We start from the raw sequence: 25,027 nt of genomic DNA, 5'->3' as shown, positions 1-25,027 counted from the left end.
TCAACAGGAAGATGACAGGCATTTTGCATCAAGTTCTCAGGCTGTGGGCTTCAGCTTTTCTCAAAAGCTGCTTGTGAAAGAAAGACTAAGTGAAACTTTGAATATTTACATCAAGTCACATCTAAGGGGCAGGTTTGCAAAATCAATTGTGTAGCTTTTATACTCACTGCACATTCACCACATATGTCCTTTATTACACAGTGGAAAACCATTAAATGCACAGTAGTTTTGCCAAGTGGCATTATGCATTTAACAGCTTTATTCGTTTAACAGCTCCAACTCTCATTATATTTTGCCATGTGGTACATGGGATTTTATGCATTTAACAGTTTAAGAAGGCTCTATAGTATTTTCTTTTCATGTATTTCATACTAAGATTGGACATCATGTCTTAGCAACCAGTATTTCAATGATTACACTGATGAGCAAGAGTAAGAATAATCTGGAAAAATTACTACATTGAGATTGAAAAGGGAAACAAGTATTCAAATCCTCTTCAAAATTCCTTGATGTTCTACTACTTTTATTAACATTTGAAAAGTAACTTAAGTCAGGTTATTATTGCACAACTACAGGTAAAAAAGGCTAATACCGAATCCATGTAATCAGTCTAAATATAGTATTTAACTATCTACCATTTTACAAACTTAATTTTCATTGAAAACTTCTTTGTTTAATACAATAATCAGTAACTTCCTTACTTATAGCACACAACAGACAATCTGTTAGGGAGACGAAGGCCGATTTTACCACTTACATACATAGGGATGAAAACATTTGTCATGCAAGGCCACAGAGGAAATCAGGCTCACAATCAAAGGACTCTCAAAATTATGCTTCTGCTAATTTGTGTTTCCTCCACCCTGCACTGGGTGATTGTTTATCCTAGGGATAAATAAGTAAGCACCTCAACAAAACCCATTCTAGAAAAGGGCAGCAGTTTTCCCTTTAAATGAATTGAAACAGATAGTAGATCCCATCAACTGTTGCTGCTTTCAGAAATAAAAAACCTAAGCATCTGTCTACCCTTCTCCCTGGAGCATTCCATTCTCCACAATCCCGGCACTCTGAAAAATTGGACTGGATAGGCAGCTATGTTTTTCTGTTAAAGATTTTAGCACTGGCTCTGGACTCCCCCACATGTGTTTTCTCCTGGATAAACAACTGTATTCTACACATAAAAGAAACACCTGACATCGCAAGGTGTCTCTGGGGCTGGGAAAAAGTGGTTATTGTAACAACTCAGCCATTCCCCTGGCGGGAATAGAGAGGTGATGAGACCTGGCTGGAACTAGGTCTCAGAAAGATGCTAATTTAAGTTTTGCTCAAATGCCAATAAATAAATAATAAATAATTTTAAAAAAATTCTAAAGGGTACATTTTGTTCAGAACTAGAAGGGAAATCATTTGAGGCTGACTCTTTTTGAAAAGAGAAATTCTTTAAAAGAAAAAAATCTGGGTTTTGACTTAGACACTATTTTGAACTCCAATGGGAATAAAAGCAAACCGTAAAGCAAAAGGCAGAACATGACAGGTTCCCTAGGGATTATTATTGTTATTATTATTATAGGAACAGATGTACTTTTATGGGGGGGAGGAGGAAAATGGTCTGAGTCCAGCCCTTGCTTTTACTCTTTTAAAAACCACTCACCTGACTTTTATTTGCAGCCACTTTGGCAAACAGGGCTTGAGACACCTTGGCCCTTTTCATCTCCTGCTGGATCTCGTCATAAATGGCAGCTGTGATGTTGACGTTGGCGCCGTCCACCTTAATGGGGAGGTCTGTTGTCGGTGTCGAGGTTTTGGCCTACCAAGAGACCATGAAAATAATAATTTAAAAAGTGCTGCATTCAAGCCCAGCCATCTGTGCAGAAATTATCAAAGGATTTCAGTCAACTGATGCCAAACTGCATTAGCTACAAAGGGACACTTCCTGTCCATTATTCTAATCAGGTTAATTGTGATTGGAAATAATTGCAGTGCATTCCTATAGGACATGCAGAGTCCCGTCAACCCTGTTCTTTCCCTCACAGCATCCTAGACCATTCACAGGTAGGATGGCTACTCTGGGCACCAAACTCTAAGGGATCCCCTAACTGCAAAACAAGCATGCAGGACACACACAGTTACCTTTTTCTTTCTAAAAATGACACACCTTAGAGGAAGAGCCAATTCTTCCAGAAAAAAAACCAGTGAATGGGTAGAGGTCTCTAAATAATAAATTATTACTCAATTTAATGCACTCCTCTGAGTCTCATTCTTTATTAAAGCTTTACATATGTCATTCGAGTATGTATGTTTTCCCATCATTACCATCATTATGCTATCCAGACAGTCACCTAATTTCACCTAGGAAATCAGTGGAAATGAAACAAAATTTCATTTCATCAAACTAGGCTTCAGAATGCCTTTGATGTGCCATTTTCATTTCCTTAAACTCATATTGTGGTTTTATGTATTCTGTTGTGTTCGTTTTAATTGAATGATTTCCCATCAGCTTCAGAGACAAATGAAGGACAATATAGATGTCTGTACTTCTTGGGTATTACGATCACCCTAAAATGCTTGCCATCGACTTAATCCAAAAGACTGTCGGAGCATTCTCGCTGGTGTGGAACGAGAGGGGCCTGGGTGCCTGTACTGGCAGGGCTCCTGGCAAAGTCCCCGTGCTGCATGGGCTCCTGAGCATGGCTGCCCTGATTTGGGCTAACCTGGATTTTTTTCTTTTTGCCTCCATTACTCTAGAATTTCAAACCAAGACAGTTGTCCCTGAATCACTACTTTTCCTCTGTTAGTGCACTGAGCTGTTTACCCTCTTAGATCAAGCAGTAAGTAGGCAGGTTGGGGAAACACACAGCATGCAGTCTGGACCACACAGGGCCATTCTCAATGATGGCTTGAAGCTGGAGCAAATGTCCAAAGTCTCCATGAAAGCTTTGATTTCTAAGAGCATTCAGTGACTTTTCTGAGTCACTGGAATTTGAGAATTCCAAAGAACCCTTCTCCTGTGGCCTCCCTGTCTCATAGTATTTCCTAATCACTGCAAAATAATAATAAGTATAACATATGCAGTACTTTTTATGTGGCAGGCACGCCAGGAAGTGTTGTACTTTTGTTTTCTCATTTAATTCTTTTAAGAACCTGTTAAGTTAGACATTATTGTTTTCATTTTGCAGATGAAAACAACTGAAGATAAAGAGGATACTTAACTTGCTGGACCAACGTGCAGCAGCAAGTAACAGAACGAGGATCTGAACTCAAGTCTTTCCACCTCCAAAGCGTAGGCTTGGAGCCACGGCTATCCTATCTCCAAAATCTCTACTTTTTATTGGGTACTGTTTTTACAGATATCTTCTTGTGTTCCAGTTTGGATCTTCCCATAATAATCCAATTCTCTGTCATTTTTTTTCAAGAAACTCCTTTTCTTCTCAGAATTTCTAGTTAACCCACAGTGCTTTTCCAGTTAAGTTCATACTTTGGTAGATCACTTCTGTCTTTCTTAAATCAGGTTTCATCATTAACCTTACTGACAATCTCATCTTACCTGACTGGTCAAATCTTCTCTGGAACCCTGGGGGCTAAAGCAAAACCCCTCAAGGCACTGTGATTTATGGTTAGGAGCTAAAGCCTTGGAATCAGAATAATCAGAGTTCAAATCCCAACTCTGCCATCAGTCATGTGACCTTACACAAGTTATTAACCCATCCAAAGCTCAGTTTCCTCATCTGTAAAGTGGGGATGACAACTCAAAATGAGGAAGATCAGACTCAGGCAAAATGCTTGATACACAGTCAGTGCTCGATAAATGATCGCCCTTATCCTTACAGTGTTGGTTTGCTATTGTGAAGTGCCTCAAGAAATACAGGCAATGGAAGGATTATGAAAAGGGACTCTGGAGGTTTAATTTTTAAATTTGAAATTCCTTCAGTTTGTTTTACACCAATAATAAAGTGTTGACGTGGCCTGGAAAACAATCTCCCTGCACCCATGTAGGACTGCCTGAGTGTTCTAGACTGTAGACTCCAACTGAAAGGTTCATCAGTGGATACTCCTCTAACAGCTGATCTCTCAAGGAAAACTTTACTGTACTATGGATCTTTCCTACTGAGATATGGTGATAAAGAAGTTTGAGTAAGTAGGTAATCATGAAGTGTCTTTAAAAACTTTAATAACTTCTCCTTTCTCAAGAGTAAAAGTTCTAGAGAAGGTACAAATGCCAGTGCCATGACTATACTCTCAAAAATATTTTGAGAAAAACATTTTATATTTATTTTTAGAAATCTCAAAACTGTGAAATTAGATGATCACACCCTATTATTCTTGTCCCTAAGGGGCACTTCTACATAGGAATTTTCGAGATGGGACTTTCTGCTGTTTTGATAAAGCAAAATACTGACCCTGCATGGACTTATAAATTCATCTGGCTCTAAAAACTATCAGGTCTCTGAAAAGATGCCTGAGATATAATCTTGTTAGAAAAATATTACAAAGGAGTGAATAACAAAACATGCAGGCTTGTGTTATTTTCTAACAAGTCGAAGTGACTTTCTGAGAAGAGTTGCTGGATTTAATGGCCATGAAGCATGGCTGGACTCTCGTATAATGCTTTAATGGGATTCAAAAGTGGCAAAAATATTGCTGAATTTAATAAAAGTAAATATTAGTGCAAGTTAACAACTCACTCAACTCAAGAGCTCAATATGTAAGCCCCAAATTTTAAAAAAAGCTTGGTTATACTCATCCAAACTAAGCAGTCAACAGACTCAATTTTGGTTTAATAGCAACTAAAACTCAAAATTCACTAAAGTGTAAGTATTACAATCTGGTAGTGCATGATAGAAAATGATCTTCAATTAAAAATCCATTGCAGAGTGAAGAAGGAAAATGTGTTAATATGTGTGAGAAAATGGATGTATTTGAAAAAGTTCAAATATTTCTACTAGAATAAAATTCTGCTTCTATGCTTAATCAGTTCCTTGGAACTTACTAGAAAAGAAACTCATACAACCAAAATTATAGTAGCAAAGCAAGAAAATTTCTGGTTTCAAAGTACCCATTTTTCTGATTTGTACAAATGTGTACCTGTTAAATATTTGTTTTGAGATGGAACTTGCCAACAACCTAGCAACAGTTAATGAAATGGCTTTGTCATAAATCCATTGGGTAGTAAATCTGTTGAGTAGTAAAAGTTTAGGGGAAATCGGAAGTAGGCTTACAAATCAATGGGTTCAGATCTGAATTGGAAATGACTCTTGGCTGACTTGAAACCTTGATCCTTCAGTTAGGATCTTTTGAAGCACACAGCATTGCTAGATGTATGCATCTGCAGGAGGACCTGAGAACAGAATGCTTTAAAAGCATGGAGAAGGGAGGGAGAGAGCTGAGTCACACAGTCCCGTGGGGAGATCACCCTGGGAACGAAAATAATTCAGGCCTACCTTTCCACCACCACTTTCTAAGGGATCACAGAGTGATCTCCTAGTCATTCTGATCTAGCTGCACACTTACACCACACACAGGTTTCTCCCCCATTTTGTCTTTTTCACACTGAATAAAGCTTGGACTGCTCTGTCTCCTGCCCCAACTCTCCTATCCCCTATCCATATAAATGTACAGTTTAAGGAGAAGCAGTGTGCTTGCTACGCAAACTCAGCTTTAACACAAATCCCCTAACCCCTTCTTGGACAACCAAGCAGCTGGACATAGACGTCCTAGAGCCTCCCTCCCCACCCACTCCTGCCCTCTCACTTCACCATGTGTGGAAAAATGGGACTTTCCCAAAAGGATAAAAAGGGCATATGATATAGTAAAGGATAACCACTATTCTTTGGTTAATAGCCTCACACCAACATGTTCAGTGAATTAAGAAATCCTTGAATTATCTCTTAGTTTTCAAGGGAAAACACAGTAGTATCACTGAAGGCAAGACGTTTCCAAGGCAAAGACTAAAAAAAAGTCAGTGAAGTGAACATCTCACCTGAGGGGTTCGGGAAGAGCTGGGGCTGCTGGAGGCCGACGAGACCAGGCTCACGTTGGGGTTCATGCTGCGCTCTCTCTCGTCCTGGTATATACGGTCCCGCTCCACTTCCGGCAGATTGAGAAAGTTCTGCATGGCCCTCAGGTTTACTAAAAGAGACTGAGAGGCCGTCCGCGGGTCTTCCTCCTTACGCAGAATCTCAGACAACAATCCCTGATTAAAGGGAAAAAACAATTAGGCCAAATCGTAACTGCAGGTGTATGTGGTTCCCTTCGCCCACCCCTCTCCCCCTGTATTTGTGTGGTGTAACCAGTTGGCTGTGATGTCAGGAACCTCCATCCAATTCCTGAGGGTTCTCTAGCAGGAAGATTTGGTAGGAATGTGCTTGCTTTCCGGGGGCTGTGCCTTATTTTGGACGTTCTATTCTGACACTTTATCATCGCTGTGATTATCATTGGGGTATAAAGATGCCAGCTAGCAAGGTAGGCGCTGGGGAAGAATTGTGAAACTGCAATTACCACCAGGTGCCTCCTGCAAGTATTTCAGGAACTGTTAGAACTCTCTGCTTGAAACTGGGAACACTTGGCAGTCCTGCTCAGCTTTACAAATCTGCCAAGTTTGGTAAATTTAGTTCCGACATTTAAACAGCATGGGAGATTTACATCGACATTAAAAAAAAAAGTTTGGCTGAATTTCTGTGTGACCGGCCACTGTTTTCAGTATAGATGTTTCTTAAGGGGGAAAAAAAAAAAAAAAAGGAGAGAAAGAGAGAGACACACACACACACACACACACACACACACAGGAAATAGTTATATTAAAGGAAATAGTGTTAACCCTCTGATAGCTTCTCAGTTCACACATAGTTGGTGCCCTTGCATATGAACCAGAGGGCAACCAAACCTTTCTACAAGATGCCTTCATGAGGGAAGTGCCAATCCCACCACTGAAGCGATGGAAATACAGTCACATCCAGTGAGAGGCTGGGGCATACACTGAGACATGCCATGACAGGCTCAGATCCTTTCTAAATGTGTGACTTATCCAAACAAAGCTTTAAACAGGAAATTAGTGCTTTCATGTTTGCTGGTGTCAGAGAATTCACAATGAAAAGGAAAATGTTGACATGTCTAGAGAAAAATTGTATGGACTCAAGAAAAGGGCCAGAGACCTCAGTTGGAACACTAAACTACTTTGGGTAAATGCAGGACCATTTCCATTCTGCACACTTGTTAGACTACCACACAGGGCATCACTTTACATTCTTAACTAACATCCCTTCTCCAGGCAGTATGAGATTAGGGCCTACAGTTATCCCCCAGGAAGAGCAGAGATGGTAACCTCAGTATCTTAGAACAGATGAAAAGTAGATGCCAAAGACATTTCCACTGAGGGGAATATTAATGCAAAGGAAATGCTATCCATTTGTAATATATGGTTTAAATATAAAAGGCACTAGATGCAAGAGGAATATACCAACTCTGGTTGGCCAGAAATCTTCAGGACAAGGCAGGCAATTTTAAAAACTAACGCATTTAAATAATATAGTAAAGCAAATGTCACTTAGTGAACCACACAGTTATCAGCCCTCCAAGGAGGTAATCACCACTCAAAATGTCACGTAAGACCATCTGGTTAAGAGGAACCTACAAGCAGTATGCCACCTGACAGTTCTGCAACTTGGGTACCATGTTACTTTGATTAGAGAAGTCTTTACAAATGAGGATAAAATATACCATACAATGAAGCTAGAAGAAATGTTAACAGGTGTGCATCAGTGTGTGTTAGTGTGCGTGCATGCCCAAGGAAAGGACAAAGTAGGGTGTATATGTAAAAATACCCTAGTGATAAAAATGATTCTAAGAAAACCCAGATTTTTTATCATGCTTTTAGAAGCAACAAATGAGATACTTGTCTTCCAGAAAATGCTATACCATCCAAGTACTCATTCTTTTTTTGAAATTAAAAGTCAGTTCTGCCTTAAATTATCCTACACACCACTTGCACTAAGCAACTTGAAATACTAATAATAGATTTGTTTCTGAGATAAAAATCTCCAAATTAATAACAGAAGAGGGATGTGGATTTAAAATCAATACCAATTTCCAATACCAATAAGACATGAAGATTAATATTTTCTGAGCTTTCTTTAATGAACTCTGAACATAAATAATGAGTTGGTCTTCTCTTTCTCCTCCTCCTCCTGTCTTTTTTTCTCTCATAAATAACTTAAGCATTTTAATACATCTCAAGACTACCAAATTTGGAGGCATTTAGCCTCTACATGGATATATTCTTTATGCTAGTTATTGTGACTATACTTAAGGGATCTCAAAGGCAAAGTCTGTAAACTTATTCTTCTTCCACGAAATTATTTTTATTAAGTTGTAAAGTACATTATTATAGCAAAGATTGTACACAAAACAGTGAATTAACAAAAAATTATTGTCCTACTGGGCCAGGTTAGAAATCATATGTTTGCTAATTCCTAATTAATTAAAAAAAATCACTCTGAAGTATAGAATGTTTTTGTTTCTTGTTTGACTGGGTTTACACTTTTTCCTACATTGAAATTGTGGAGTTCCTTCTCCTGCATTTTTCACATGTTGGACAATCTTATAGGAAACCAAATTCATCTCTAAGAAAAATCAAGACAAAGCATCTTTGTAAATGACTGCACATCGGCATCATTTCTGAAGTGAGTGAAACACAATATCTGTATTTTAAAGGACTGGTGGAATATACTATTGCCTCTGTTTCATTTGCCTAATTGAAGATAAAAGTCTCAAACCAACAAGGTGGCGAGCACCGACTCCATGTATTGCGCCAGAGAATGAGAACACTGTTCTAAATTATTTACTTAAAGTCTCATCTGTGCAGCCATGGTCCCAAAGCAGATTCTTTCGAGCTCAGAGATTTTCAATAACAAGTGGCTAAGTGGTGGGCACAAATAAGATTTTCAGTTGTTTTGTCCATCCTTGTTCATTTTGGTTATTTATGTGCTCTTAACAGGGATTTAAACTGCAATTGTAAAAATTACAGTCCAAATTCTGCAGGCTTAGCAATGTAAAGCAAGTTTATTCAGTTCATTGAAAATCATAACGGGGAAAAAAATCTGAAGAAATTCTATGGCATAACATACATACACCACAAATCACCCCATCTAATTATCAAGGTAAGTAAATGTTTATCATGTTGAAACTGCCTTGACTAGAACATAAATTAATAATTTATCTCACATAAATATTTCTAAAGCCCTTGCACTATGCTGTCTGGCATTTTAATTATCAACCAGCCAGGCAGGAGGTGTCACTTGGACATTCCCATTAAGCAAGCCTGAGATGTAGAGAATGTGGCATGGCACCTGGGCCTCCCAAAAAAGAAGTACTTTTATGAGTAGAAAGGTCATGAATATTGAGAATGTGAAAACTGAGGGAAGTTAATAAATTAACCAGGATATTGCTTATTAAACTTTCCTATCAGTAATCATATTAAAATATATTGCAAGTATTGAGTCAAGTGGTCATTAAGTATTTTCCTCATCATAGGAAACAGAGCCTTCACTAGGGAGAGATAATAGCAATTCCCTCCACAGTGTTAGTTGAGGGTATGTAAGAGCAGGAAATGTGTTGACTGAAAAGGAGTAGTGGGAACATCTCCGCAGAGTAGAAAGACATCTTCCACAATAGCTCTTGGGTTACAAGTCACTGAAGAAAGGAGTCAGGCAAAAAGAACCTCCAACTTGCTTGCTCCCGCGACTTTTAATGGAGGATTTTATAGGCTTCATATTATATCTAGCATCAGCAAAGAATATATAAGGTTGGCAGAATATTCAATAAACGCAAGTAATTCAAAGCATAAAACAAGAGATAAAATAATAGCATCTAGCTTGGTTGCTAATATAAACTCCTCCCACAAACCAAAAAAAAAAAAATTGGGGATAATTTTTAAAATGAAAAATTGATGTACATATTATTCTAGTATTTTAAATTATATTTATCTGTAGCAAAGTAAATGACCTTACAGTTTCTGAACCTCCAATTTCTGTCAGTGAGGTCTCTTATTTACATTATATAGTTTCCATATTTCTTCAACAATTTACATAGTTTGCCCCTAATTGTTAGTGTGCAAAATACATGCCAATACTCCGAAATGTTTGTTAAACATTACCAGGACCGGCTCTATAATATTGACTTCAAATTTCTGAACGAGTTCTTGAGGCCTTGTCTAGGACAGGGGAGAAACTCACTGGGCCTTTCCTTATCCTTTAGGAGAACAGCAAGAGAATGCAAGCCTGAACCGGGCTTTAGGAATGCTGAGCCTGAGTCCCTCAAACTTCTCCAGGCCGCCCAGGGCTGACAGCAACAGTGAAGGTCACCACTGACCAGATTGTAACAGAAATCCATTCTTATAGCTCTCAAACCTTTGATAATTCTCTATGATTAGGTTATATTTCCCACTTATTATCTAGGGAACCCCCAAGTTCAATGTACACATTACCAAAGAACGACAGATTGGTCCATTAATTCATTTCTTATTTTCAACTTGGTATGAAGCTTAAGATGGAATGAAAAGATTAGTAAGACAGAGTTTCTGCTCCCAAGGAGTTTACTGTATGATGGTTCATGGAATCACAACATAAAAGATGACAAGTGTCTCAAATTTCAGATAGAACTAGTGCCATCTCAGTTCAAAAGAGGGTGAAAATGTTGCCAGCTTCAGGACTCTGGGAAAACATTTTAAAAGAGGTGAGACATATCTGGGCTGGGATTTGAAATACACATCGTACGTGGATATAGAGGTAATGGCGAGACCAGGCGAAGGGGGAGGATGAATGGGGAATTGGACAGTATTAGAACATTTGAGAAAGAAAGAGCATGACTAGTACAGAATTCCAAGAGAAGTTTCTGTCTCCTTAAAGCTTTCAAAAAAAAAAGGAGTACAAAACCTGATCAAGTGGTAGAAGACACTCTGAAGTGAAAATAATACAGTCTATATTAATATAATTCTGAACTACTGGAGTATATACTAACTAACCAGCAAATATTACCCTCAAAATGAAGTGATATTAGATAATCTGTTCAGCCTTTTTGTCACCTGCAACAAATTAGGCTTTCAATATGCAAAACATTTTCCTTCCAGAAAAACAAATGATCATGATTCCATTTAATTGTAATTTAATGAGGCATAATTTATTTTTTAAAGTGATGTACACCAGGTGTGTACTGAGGAAACTGGCCCAGCCAAACCCCAATGCTTCTCTTTGGAAAAAGCCTCAAACTAGCCAGAGACTGATTTCATTTCTGTAAATTGTATTTCTGTTTGTGGTAGTTGAAGTGGGAGGTATAAAGGGTAACTTGTAATGTTCACATATTTCTTATAATTCAACCCCCCAAAATACTCATTTGTCATATAAGCAAATAGTCTGAAAGTGTTGGGTTCCAATCTGAACAAAGGTGGATTTCAGAATATCAGATAAATTCCAAAGATAGCTTATCTGTACTGCTTACTGCTATGCTGAAAGTAAAACCATATGCCTGACACTACTTTAGAAACAAGTAGACTGGGTACTTTAGAGAAAATATGCCTTATCCCCTCATAACATATTTTAATTATTCATTGTTGGATGTATGAACATAGCATATAAGTTTCTTTATGATGGTCCTCTTTGGAAATCAAGTTATACCTCTTTAAGGATGGAATGAGTCTTAACATACTATGTTAAGTCCGAAAATATATTTTAGTTCATCATTGTATATTGCTTTAAACAAATGATGTCATAACTAGTCAGTGAAGTTAAAAGGCACATATCCCCAATTTACAGATTAAAATTACAGAAGGTCAGAGATGGAAGGGGCCTTATCACACATGGGCCAACCCTTCATCCTGACCCTAAGCATGAGCAGTCTATCACATACTTCCCTTGAAATAAAAGCAAACAAACAAAAAGACCAAAAGCCAAAAACAAGTTCCCTCCAATGATACTCTTCATGTTTCACGACCCTTTCACATGCTCATTTTTCATACAGTGCTTAATTTTCACACAATTTTGAAATGTCTGGTTCCAGCTGACATGACAGTCAAAACCTGGTAATCTCTTAAGAAAACCAGGTAATACCCAATTCCTAGTCTAATCGGACAAAGTGAACTCCTACTTGTCAGTGGTTAATGCACACTTAGTTGAAGTTGTAATATCGGCCGTATGGCTGTATAAAGTATTGACATCCTACCATTTGAAAGCAGACTTAACAGAATTAGCCCTCTCCTAACCTCCAATCTCATTTCCTTCTAGATGCTCCTGAGAGGCATTTTCCCCTCTGCTCACAAATATAAACAGGTTTCCCTGGGTCCCATATTCATAATCTACAACCCCACTATGAAACTGAGTGCTGAAATTCATTTGTGTAATGCTAAAAATTACTCCCCCCGTTCTTCACCCCCCAGAGCACTGTTCAGCCAAGAAGCCAGAGTACTTAGTCTGATTTGAATAAAAGGTATACAGGGCACAACAATGACAATTTGATTTTTATTATTAAAAATGATGTGTTAAATCCTCAAAGAAAATGTCGTTATTACATTAGTTTAATAAAACCTCTCTTTTGTTACAATGTTTCTTTATTAGGAAAAACAGCCTATGCATGTAGCATTTTTGTAGGATGGGGGTGGATAAGAATTGAGCAACTAAAGGGAATTAAATGCATTCTGCAAATACAAAAGTGCCATTTGCAGGCAAATGTTGTTGTAGAAATGTATTCTGAAATGCACTAAAAGACTGTATATATTGCATATGTATACACATTGTAGTTGGCAATAGTTTATTACTCCTCTGAATGAAGATGGTTGTGTCCTATCTTGTGTTTATGATATTTATCATCTTTCAGATTGTGCTACTTTAAAACCTCTGCCTCCTAACATATAGTAAACGCTTTGGAGCAGAATCTACATTTTGGGTTAGTGGCTAGTTGGGAATATACAGGAATGCCTAAGAAGGCACCAGTATATTGGATATAAAGGAAGGGGTTCTAAAAAGGCACCAAATGCATATTTTCCATTTTTCTGATAAGTGCTCTTTGCTGAACAGCCAGCAGCAGGCTCTGACAGACCACATATTAAAAGCCTGACTCATATTATTCTCAAGATCTTTCCAAACAAAACCGTATCGAAAAACTATACCATAATGGAAAATGAAATGTGGGGCCATGCAAACTCCACTTCAGAACAAATATTCCATGTCCTCCAATCTGCAATTAATAAGTGAAACCTTCTTACAGACAGCTTTCTTTCTAGGTATATATCATAAAATTTTGGGTGTACCACCTGACATATAAGAATACAGTAAGTATGCAAACCAAAGTGAGTGGGGGTACAATGGAACATTCTTGAAATTAAAGCAGTCTACATTCTCTTAACTGCAGTCGCCTTATCCAAACCATACCTGAGCATGTACAATAGAGAAACTTAGCCAAGAACAGATTCCTGGCAACTTGACTATGTTTTACCTATCTAATCTATGCAATGATAGATGCAATTAAATAATCCAATCTCATTTTCCTCCTTATCCCTTCCCTCCTTATATTTAGAAAGTCTTAAGTACTAGAATGGGGAGCTATGTGCAATCTACATCCAAATTTTTTAAACACATTAGCACCAAAAGGCAAAAGCAAATAGAGAACTGAACAGGTTCCCTTTGGAAACACTTTACCAGTGGTGTTCTCAGCTCTGGGCACATATGTGGTTTCTACTAACACCTTAAATACCTGGCACCATAACTATTGTATTCACAAAGTTCTGGGCCCTGGTTATTCCTAGTTTCCATGAGTATTCTGTGAAACAACTGTTGGCAAACTGCCCAAAAAATTTACTAGCTTTGGCTACTTTGTCAAAACATTGGCAAAAATAGTCCTTTACAAATGCAAAACAAAACAAACCAAAAACATACATTATTGAATATTTATATCTCAAATGTATCAAATGCATTCATATACAAGAAGTAAAGCAGTCTATTAACATACAAATTGATTCGGCCTGCAAACAGTTATAAAACATTATTTTTTCCCACTGAAATATTTCTGCATTAACGTCAATCACCTCCAGGGTCAAAAGCATCTGTTCTCACATAATACATGTGACACTTGACAGTACTTATTATACCACAGTGGGATAAAGTCTGTTTACTCCTTGCACTCCCCTGAAGGAGGGATTGCATCCTTCATCCTCTGCTCTATGACAGAAGTGATTGAGAATGAAGTGCTTATGACTATGAGTTCAGAAGTCAGAATTGCCAGGTTCAGAATTGGGCTCCAAACGGAGGATTAATCAATCTCCCTATCGCAGTTTCCTCACCTGCAAAATTGAGATAGTAATTGCACTTTCCTCATAGGGTTCCCTAGAGAGCAGATAACTATACCTGGTACATGTTAAGCGTTCATTAAGTGTTAGCCATCATTATAATGCCTAACACAGCCTGTGAATGCTTACTAAATATTTCTTAAGTGAAAGGATAAAAAAATACAGAACTAACATCAATATTAAAGCTTTTCATTTACAGTTTGCTAAATGTCTCCCATACAGAAAGCAGAAAATATAAAGATAAATTTTAGGAAGTAGGTAATTAATTATTTGGGGGAGAGGAGAATGTAAAGAAAAATTTAATAAATTATGTAAAGTGAAATGTCCACATTGACATTCAGGATAGCACTAAAGATTATACTCACTTAATACTTCAGAAAAGTAAAATAATTTTTGTTCCCCAAGTTGCTTTGTACTCATTTAAAATAAGCCTTGGTCTGCATCTGTCTTTAAACATGGGTGATAATTATTAGTGGATAATCCTGTTAATTTAGCACTTTTTTAATAATGAAATGCAATCAAATAGACTGGAAATTACTGGAGGGCCTCATACATGATACAAGTATTGTTTCATGATGGATTTTTTTTTTCCCCATGGAGGCTTTGCCTTAGAAATACACAGATACATAAAGATATAGGTGGAAATGAGATAGAGTTTCAGACAGTTATACATACCTATGTGCACATGTATGAGTGTGCATGTATCCAGCTCATGATAGAAAAAGTATTTCTTACCAGTTGTTACAATCAGAGAAGTTTGAAAGTAAATACTGTCGTTTACAGTGATAATTTTAGGTACAAAAAATGTAGATAGAATTTAAACAACTTTGTGATCTCCAACTGACTTTGGATTGATTCAGTTCTGTATTTCTCACAACATTTCTGGCCTTTAAATGTAATTCACTTTATCTGAACAAACATGCACTTAGCCACAGGCCAAACGGTCATTGTTTCAATCTCTGGCCATGAAAGGAACACCTCTTGCATATTTTCTTTTATTACTTTAAGCAAGCAATGGCAAAAGTATAAATAATAGGACCTACAGCTAGTGTTTCCTTGTATTTCTTCTATAAAAATTCTTCTTTAATTGTAAACATCACCCAAGACTTGGGAGACTAGTTTAATAAGACAGGTCTCTAATGAGACATACTGACTAGAGGTAAAAGAAAGTCCTTACTGATGACAGAGACCATTTATCTGTATGAGATGAGTGTGAAATCACTCCTTGCTAGAATATAGTGACAAAAGCTTATAAAACTGTCACCAAAAGACAGTCTTTTTTAGTAAAAATGGAGAAACCTGAACTTTCTACAATTACTTCTACTTATATTTTAGGACTTTGCACATTGGTCAGGGATGAAAGGAATAGAACAGTGTGCTGTTAATGTTTGTTTCCTCTGATTCTTTGGTACTAGTTTTGTGAAGGAGGGGGGAAAAAAGAGTGTTCATATATTCTTTTACATTAAACCTTCTTTTTCAGGTGTATTTAGGAATGGAGAGAGGTTGTATCTGTTTGATGGTTACTTTTACCCAAAACACAAACCTTCTCTTTACAAGGAGCACAAACAAAGCCAGCATCTCCCCCACACTTTTTGGCTGAAATTGCCTAAAAGGCACTAATTAATAATAGTCTTTGTATGTGCAAGAGGAACCAAAGTAAGACCACTGTCTAGAGGGCCATCCTTAAGCCATCTAATAACTTTGAGACATGGCTATCCTGGGAGATATTAATATTATTATAATCTTTAAATCTATGAATTCAAGCCAGTGATTCTGAAATGAAAAATTGCCTATTTTATGAAGCAAGCAGAGCCATCTTTTCCTACTTTATTAATTTAATGTTGAAATCAAAAGAGGGTATATTATTTGCTTCAAAAGCCAATAACATGTTCATGCCTGATGTGCAGCATTTCATATTTACAGCCCCTCTTTCAGTGGGTGGACTTCCTTTTTCTCCCAGGTTTCCTTGTCATTTTATAACCAGCTCACTAGACCATGGAGTCAGGACCCCTGGATTTAACATTGTGTTCTATTCCTGTATGACTTCCTGAGTGCCTGTATCTCTACTGGATACTGAGAAAAAATGCTGACTGAGACCAGAGGTTAGCTGAGACAGAATTCATAATATCTTGGAGGTCGAGTTTTCTACAAATATAAGCTGTATGTATAATTAAACCATGCCTATCTTTGGCTAACTACATGTATAAATGAAACACAAGACTTAAGAAAAGTTTCTTCCCCAAAAGACTGGCTGGTGATGCACAGAAGCGCAGGCTTCCAAATATTTTGGTTGCTAAAATTCTCATTTTGTTGCTACACATCGCTTTCTAACTGTGCCACTTCAAAATAGAATGTTTAGCAAGGCCTTAGACATTTTTAACCTTAGTCACATGGATGTGCATATATACTATAAACACAGTGCCAATAAAGCATAAAAACAAAATCATGTCATTTCACACAAAGACATTTACATTTCTAGCCTTTGACCTTACTGCCAACTTTCCTGATACATCATTCAATCTAATTTTCCAATCTGCTGAAAACATTCTCCAGTTGCTGAATCACTTCATAAAATTGTATTTATGACCCTGGCCTTAAGTTTCTTTAAATGATGTGGCTTTGATGAGTAAACAGCATATTTTTTGCAAAGTCTCATAAAAAATAAAAGTAGTCATATAAGGACAGGTCAACCAAATGAGTTCCCCAAGGATTTTTATAATCCTCCTCTCCATCAGATTAAGACCTAGATGAACAGTTTTCTCAAGCACAACCTTCGACAAAAGGCTGCGGTGAATTGTGTAACTTGGTGATTTTTCTTTGAACTAAAGAAGGAGCAAGATACCAAATTAGAGGCCTACTGTTACAGAAGAATACCACATTTCACAAAACACACCTGTGTTTCTACTGAAAACATATTTCTATGAATTGGCTTGGGAAAGCTACCTGAGACAAAATGAACCTGAACTTTCTGAGTTATGAAATAATCTACTAGAGGAAAAAGAAAAATAGTACTATAAAAATAATGAATGTGGCAAAAGTCTCACTTCCAAATGATATGAACTTCTTATTGCCAGTCCTGCGTAAGGCTGAATTCAGTTTCTTGAACTCCATCATCAGGGTGAGGGGACAGTGGCACAGAGGACAAGGATCACACCTACTTTTCCCTTTTCTGGCATTCCAATGCTCCCATTCACATGTGGCAGGGCATCTGTGCCAGGGGATTTAGCCTAGTTTGTAGCGAAGCTTCCTCTACTTCATTTAACAGACTGCTCAGATGGAAGGTCTCGGAGGAGAAAATGTTAGTAAATGGGGAACTTCCAAACATATAAATAGGTAGGTCATTGGATTTTTAAATAAATTAGAAATAGTTTATCTATTAAGGAAGATTCACCATACATACTTTATAAAAACATGCTCATTATAGGTCAGTGGACATCCCACAACCACTCCCTGGTAATATGAAGTCTTTAAAAATATTGTCATAAACCTTTTCGTATTATCATAGGCCTCTGATTAATTTTTTTAAGCCCATAATGTGACATGGTGCAACAGGACACTTAAGGTTAGGATTCATGACCAAACTGTCAAAATGCAAAGATGTAAACACAGTGAATAGCCAAGCAACTTATTTCATGTCCACAGGGCTAATAGGTGAAAGTATGCCAACATTAAAATACATTCAGAATATAAGCAAGGGAAAACAAATATGCAAAAAAAAGGAAAGGAGGAAGGAAGAAGGGAGGGATGGAAGGAGGGAAGGAGGGAAGGAAGTGAGGGAGGGAAGACAGAACACTAATCCTACTCTCAAAATTATTATTCCTATGGACACCATTTGCTTCACTGACAGAGCACTGGAGAGAGGGCAGGGCCAAAGAGCAAAGCTACCCTGAGCTCACATAAATCACCTAACTCACCACTCACACTGAGTAAGGACGGTTTTCATTTAAGTCAAGTTTCAAATATCTCATTGGGCCTCAAATCCAATGTCTGTTTCTGTCTCATTCTCTCTCTCTTTCTCTCCCAACTTCCCCACATTCAATACTCATACGTAAATCTGGCCAATATCAGTATCAGTCCATTGAATTCAGAGAACTCAGATTAAATTAACAACAGTGTTAATATTTTCAAGAGAAAGTAATACAGTAAAAAATTCTATATAATTCCATGCTACTTCCCTAACATCTTGCTTATGATTTGTGAGCACTGTGATATTTTCAAAAGAAAATGGTATAGTAAAAACTTCTGTACTATTCTCATAATGACATTTTGCTTTAGATTTGTGAAGGCAGCAGGCATAAAACTGAAGACATGTTTTACTCAAACTACTACCCCATGACATAGCAAAGGTCAATTAGGCTAGCAATGGCATTGATCTATAATCTGGGATAAAAAGCACATCCTGAGATAAAGATTCCTGAGCTAGTGATTTATTACGGAAGTGCACTTGAGGGAAACTGGTGAGGGAGTGGGAGAAGGACAAGGAAGGGAAAAAACTCAAGCAAAGTCCCAGCCTCATCCTGTTCCTACAGAGAGCTCTGGAAAGGAAGTTACACTTGAGAGCTGTGCTTAGTTCCGGTGGCAAGGAGCTGGACTTCGATCCTCCTGCACTTTTAACACACTGGTTGAGCATTTCTGCCTTTCTGCCAGTGTGAGAAAAGCAAAATCCAGGAACCCGGGAGAGTCCTTTGAATGAACAGCCAACCCACAGACACTGCTTTTGGAAGTAAAAGAATGGGGGCAGGGTGTGGGCAGGTGGATGGAGAAGTGGAATACTGAAAACGGAACATGCATATTACCTGCCTCAGCTCTCCATGTCTACGGACCATACCACATCACTTTGTGACCACAGGTAATAGAAATGATTAGAAATCTATCATAGGATTGCCTGAATATTAATGACCAGGTCAGAAATCATCACATTTACCTTAGTTTTTCTCACTGGGTTCCATTTATCATTAAAGTCTTCAGAGATATGAAAAGTAGGGCTAATTTTTCTTTCAAAAGATAGTAAAAACAGAATTTGATGATGCTCAGAATATATTTTAAATAAAGGTCATAATGAAATATGACTTATGTATTCAAAGTTGGTCTCTACATCCTGATGGCACAGACAGAATGTGACACTCCGGTGTACCTTGCATCTGGAACTACATTAATCTCATGTCCATGCTGAAGATTTGATATCCTGGCATTGCATGATCTTAAATGTGCTATTTCCCTTGCCCAGAATATATGATTTAATTTTATTTCTTAATTAGGCAGTGTATGTTTGTATTAACAAACCAATGGAGAAGGTTAAGAAAAAGAAATACATAAAATCATGTTCTTCAAAAGTTGTCTAACTCTAACTCCAGCAGAAGTCAGGAACTTGTCATGAAGTATGGGCAGGACATCATTTTACCAAACAAACGTATTTTATGTTTCTAAGAGACATGTTGATTTAAAAGTGTATTAAAAGTAAGCTCTTGGAGCTTTATTCCCTTAATTACATTATTTTACATCACCAAACGATATTTGTACAGTGGCAATAGATTAGATATACAAAGTAATTAATAGTTTTTTTTGGGAAAACTGGCATTTTCAAATGTTATTTATTACAAATTTGAGGTTTTTCATCTGTAAGTCTTTAACATGAAACACTAGATTCATTCTTTTTTAATTTAAGGTTAATTTATGAATGTTGTGCATATGCTTTTGTTCTACACACACACACACACACACACACACTCACACAGGAATTCTAAATTTGTGGTTTTGGTCCAATCAAGCACAAATTCAGGAACACAAGCTCTACAGGGTGATAAATAAAGCTGCTTTTTACTGAATTTGATAATAAATGAATAATAGAAATCCTGAACTATTTGTAGAAAACATTCAACAGACTGAGGAAATGCTACATATCAGTAAAGAAACAGTACAAAACTGATACCAGCTTTAGGTGTCCATCTAAAATAAACAGTTCTGATTCTTTGCTTTGAGAGAAGAAAAAGTTGAGATTCTTTTCTATCCAAAGATTAACAATTCATTTATGTTATTATCTATAAAGTTCATTTGTATTTGTTTATTATAGCTGGCAAATTATTTTATCACCCATAAATGTGTGATTCCACCCAAAAAAGCCTAACATTGGAAAAATCCATGGTTTCATGGGGCACAGTACACCATATTTTTCATTTAACAATGTGGCTGGTGAAATCCAGCTGTCCAACCTTGCTGTTAGTGACTACAGTATATACAGCAAAAACAATCTGCCTGCTGACCTCCGGCTTAAGTTCAAACTATGTCATTCTGTCAATACCATCTACCTTGATTAGGTTGGGCTTTATATACAACAGGTTACGATCCCAGAGGGATGAAAAGCTTTCCCAAATTAAAAGCAGAATTTTAAAAGGAAATACTCATACATTCCTATGCAGTTTCCATTTGATATCCTCAAGGCTGGCCCATGAACTCAAGCTCATGTTGATTGAAAGTGAATGTTTCTTACTGGGTGTAGCCATCTTACAAATTTAATGGCAGGAGGAAAATAATAAAATGTGTTCCATGCTTCAATTAGACCTTTTATAATTTGGCACTTGAAAGATGGCAATGCCAAAGAAAAGTCATTAATCCATAAAAATAGACAGAAAAGATTATGTAGGAGAAGACAGATCTCCAGGAGTCTAGAGCATTCCCTCACATCAACGTGTTCTGTCCTTTGTCTAGCCTCATTGTGAGTCTTCTCTCATGCTTCATGCTATTTGGACAAAATGTTTACTGTATTTGATGCTAAAATCCGAAGTAATACAACAATGCTTTCAATTTTATCCTTAGCCAAAGGAGCTGTATATATAACCAGGCAATAAAATGTTGGCCAGCCATGAAATGCCTATTCATGCACATGAATGATAGATGAAAGCACACACACACACACACACACACACACACACACATACACATACACACACAGAACTGAAATAGGCTGAAAGACGCATCCTTCCACTTTGTACTTGGCGATAATATGCCACAGACTTGCTCAAAAGGACCGGAGCTTTTCATAACCTCAGCCCAGATAACTGTGGACACAGAAATACTGCTTGCGTACTTGGAGTCACAAGAGAAAAGTGGTAGAGTGATGTTTGGAACACAGGCAGACCTCTGTGAACCTCTGAACTCATTTTCAAATGATGTAAACAGACTCTGTCAATAATAGAATGTATAAATTAGCTAAGAGTCAAGGGAGCAAGAGATTTCACCCGTCTTGGTTTCCTGCCATACCTAATCTGTCAGCACCAAACCTCAAACAATCCTACTGTGTTTCTTCGCTGCTCCTACTCCTGCAGTTCCAGCATTGCTGAGGGCTGCTACCAAACCACAGTGGTTGGTTCCATCACTACTTCATGCTGTTTAACTTCAGCTGAGGCCCCACACTGCCTCACAAATTCCTCTCTCTCAAATGGAGTCCCTTTCACACTCAAACTATCAACCCACTTCTGGTCTCCCTTTCAACACCAAATTTTGAAAAGAGTTTGCAGCCCCTGCTTCTGTATCTTTAACAGTTAATCACTCCTTAACTCCTAAATTCTGGCTACCTTCACAACTCTAATGAGATTACATGTTAAATTTGCCAAAGACTTCCCTCAACCATTCACCAAATTTTATGGCCTGGTTTCAAGCTTCTCCCTCTGAGACAGTTTAGCTTTCCACAAATGGCCAAGTCTCCTCCTGGAACTCTGTTCACATGTTCTATACTACCACTACTACCTCCCTGCTCCACCTGCCCCTCTCTCTCCGGGTATTCCTTGTCTCTATTCCTGGAAGGAGTTGTGGTGATAAGCTTCCCCCACGCCTTCCCCTGATCCTTTAAATCTCAGGCTCTGTAAATAAATTTCTGATCTCTTTCTCTGTCCCTGACAACTCTTCTTAGAACCAAGCACGTATTTTCGATGACATCTTCACTCAACCTGCCAGCACTTTAAAGTCAAAATAACCCAATCTAAAATAACCACTTTAACCCTACCCCGATCATTTCTCTCAAAGTCCTCCCTGATTCTCTAAGTAATTATAGATTTATCCTGTCAACAGAGTATAACCTTGGCATTATCTTTACTACTTCCCTCTTTACCCATTCAGGTGGAACTGGTAGTTTTTGTCAACTACACTTTCATAATGCTTCCTTACTCTGCACCCTCCACTCTATTGCCACCAGCCTAGTTCAGAACTTGCACACATTTCATACTTATGGCAGCCTTCTTGCTATCATGGGGGTGGGAGGGGCACCTTCCTAAGATCCAATTCTGATTATTGTATCATAGCATTTTCCAACATAAAACTTTCAATAGTTTCCAGTGCCTATTAAATAGTTCAGAGTTCTTGGCATGGCCCTAAGATCTTTGTTGATCTGTTTCCCCCCTTTAAGTTTCACTGTCTCCCTTTTCTGTCAACTACCAACTATTCCTGTGTTTTCCTGACTCAACAGTTTTCTCATGAATTCCTTTAGCCTAAAATACCCTGCTTCTCCATCTTTGCATGTTCATTTTTTTAATCCTTTGAGGTCTAACTCCCCAGCAACCTAATACTCATGTCACCTGTTTATATATGTGCTGGCCCTGATCTTTTTCATCTTTGCACCTGTGCAGAGCTTAGCTCCCTGCCTTGTATTTGGTAGGGTGGCTAAACTTAAACCCACTGTCCTCTTGAAGACTTAGAATATTCATTCTACTGTAAGTATTCCCTACCCCCAACTCCTCATGAACACTCACTACAACCTTTGCTTACACTCTCATACACCATTTACCTCCCTTCACATGTTACTCTAGTTATCTGTTACTCTAGTTTTTCCACTACTAGGCTGTTAGCTCCTTGAGCTTTGCACTTTTACTTTCTTGTTACTCATACAAGGGCTCAATAATTGGTTCTCAAAATATGGCCCCCAGAAGAGCAGCAGCATCTGGGATCTGTGTGAGGAACACAGATTTCTAGGGCCCACCCTAGACTTACGGCATCAGAACCTCTGGGACAAACCCAGGCAATCTGTTTGAACAGGCTGATAAAATTTTGATGCACACTCATGTTCAAGAACCACCAGTGAAAAAGAATGTCTTATCAACAGTCTTCCATAAAATAAGACATACATAAATAAACTGCTTATCTTTTCATTTACTATATTGGCATATAATTCCCCCAAAACGTTAAAAATGAGTAAAAACTGTAGAAATTATGACATAGTTCAAAAACAAGGTAAATAAAAGATCATTCATGGCATGCATAGTTTTAGAACTAGTTTGTAATAAAACAAGGGAATGATAACTCCAGATGATAGTTACAGCGGAGGAAAAGTAGATGGAGAAGAGGAGCACATAGAAAGCCCCAAGTCCCTGGTAACATTCTGGGCCCTGAGTTGGGTGGTAGGTTCACAGGCATTTATTACACTGCTGAAATTAATGAATTAATTATGACTGTGCATGGACTGATGGTGATAGCACTTCATGAACTAAGTATTAATCTAATTCTATGTGCTCTGGGATCCATAAAAAATTTTTAGAGATTGAAAAGACATGTCACAATTCTGTCCCTAGTATTACTCTTTATTTCTTTTCCTCTAGTATTACTCTTAACCACCAATTATCATGTTCAATGTCAGTTGTACCTGCGTGCGGTTGAATGCCACTCTTGCAAAGACAGCTTGAGACACACTGGCCCTCTTAAGCTCATCTCTGACTTGCTGGTAGATGTCTGGAGAGACTTCCACGGAGGAGCTGGTTGGCTCTGGCTTAACTGCTCTGGGAATGGGGGGGTGATTCAGGAACTGCTGGTTGATGGCTTGAGGATGCTGGTGAGCCAGGAGCCGGCTGACGGCAATCTGCTGGTTTATCAGATGGGCCATGGCTATTTGTTGCCTGACAAGTTGTGGACTGAGCTGGGGAGAAAGAAGACCAGGGCTCATGATGGGCTGTAACGCGGGCACTTGGTTTCGGATCGGAGTACTATGGTGGATTTGGCTGTGAGGAGACTGTTCGTTGGTTTTCCCCAAGGATGCCAGCTGGTTCATATTTGGTAAATGCATTGGACGCTGGCCCAGAACACAATAGTCTGAAAGGTTTTCTCGTTCCACTCTTTCCACTGTTAAAGAGATAAAAGGGATAATTCATCATTATTTTCATTGGTTTGATTTATTGCTAATATACACAGTATTGAATTATCATATTTTTGGTTACTGACATAAACTTTCTTTCATACAAAGCCAGAAGCCCCCGGGTATAGAGGAGTTATCCTTTCCTGCAACATGTTACAATAACAGATTTTTCATAGGTGATTATGAAAGTAATATTTGCCACTTTAATTTTCTTAAATTCTTAATAGTAGGCATTTTATCCAATAGCCAAGATAGAAACCACTAACCATTATAAATTCTAAATCCTAAGCTCTATCATCTCCCTCATCACCCTATCTTATAAAAACACCAGCTGTTCTCATGTATGTATTCTGTGGCTAATGGTGTGGTACATGGTTATCAGGAAATGACAAGAACAACATCTCCTGCCAAATTAACTGCCACTTCTTAATAAAAATCTCACATCATTATCTACTATATAATATGGAAACATTCGCAGAAAATGTCAACCACATAGTATATCCTTTTATCTACTCACTACTATCTTTGTTTAGGAATATTTCTTAAGAAGTGGATATTTTAATGATTGTGTTTTGCATTAGGGTTAG

The 25,027-nt window shown here is 37.8% G+C and overlaps 1 protein-coding gene across 2 annotated transcripts in view; it reads right to left on the bottom strand.

Moving 5' to 3' along the window:
- Window positions 1–25,027, bottom strand: part of SATB2 (SATB homeobox 2) — a 178,842-nt gene that overhangs the window by 48,009 nt on the left and 105,806 nt on the right. For both annotated transcript variants that reach the window (XM_037000381.2, XM_037000382.2), the window contains 3 exons: window positions 23,955–24,427; window positions 5,978–6,190; window positions 1,652–1,807 (listed from right to left, as the gene is read on the bottom strand). In XM_037000381.2, coding sequence (XP_036856276.2) covers window positions 1,652–1,807; window positions 5,978–6,190; window positions 23,955–24,427 — 842 coding nt within the window. The remainder of the gene's footprint in view (window positions 1–1,651; window positions 1,808–5,977; window positions 6,191–23,954; window positions 24,428–25,027) is intronic.

This window comes from Manis javanica, chromosome 12, assembly GCF_040802235.1.
Source record: "Manis javanica isolate MJ-LG chromosome 12, MJ_LKY, whole genome shotgun sequence".
In the NCBI taxonomy this organism is placed as follows: Eukaryota; Metazoa; Chordata; class Mammalia; order Pholidota; family Manidae; genus Manis; species Manis javanica.
The sequence above is the reverse complement of the archived record's forward strand: the minus strand, read 5'-3'. Positions and strand labels throughout refer to the sequence as shown.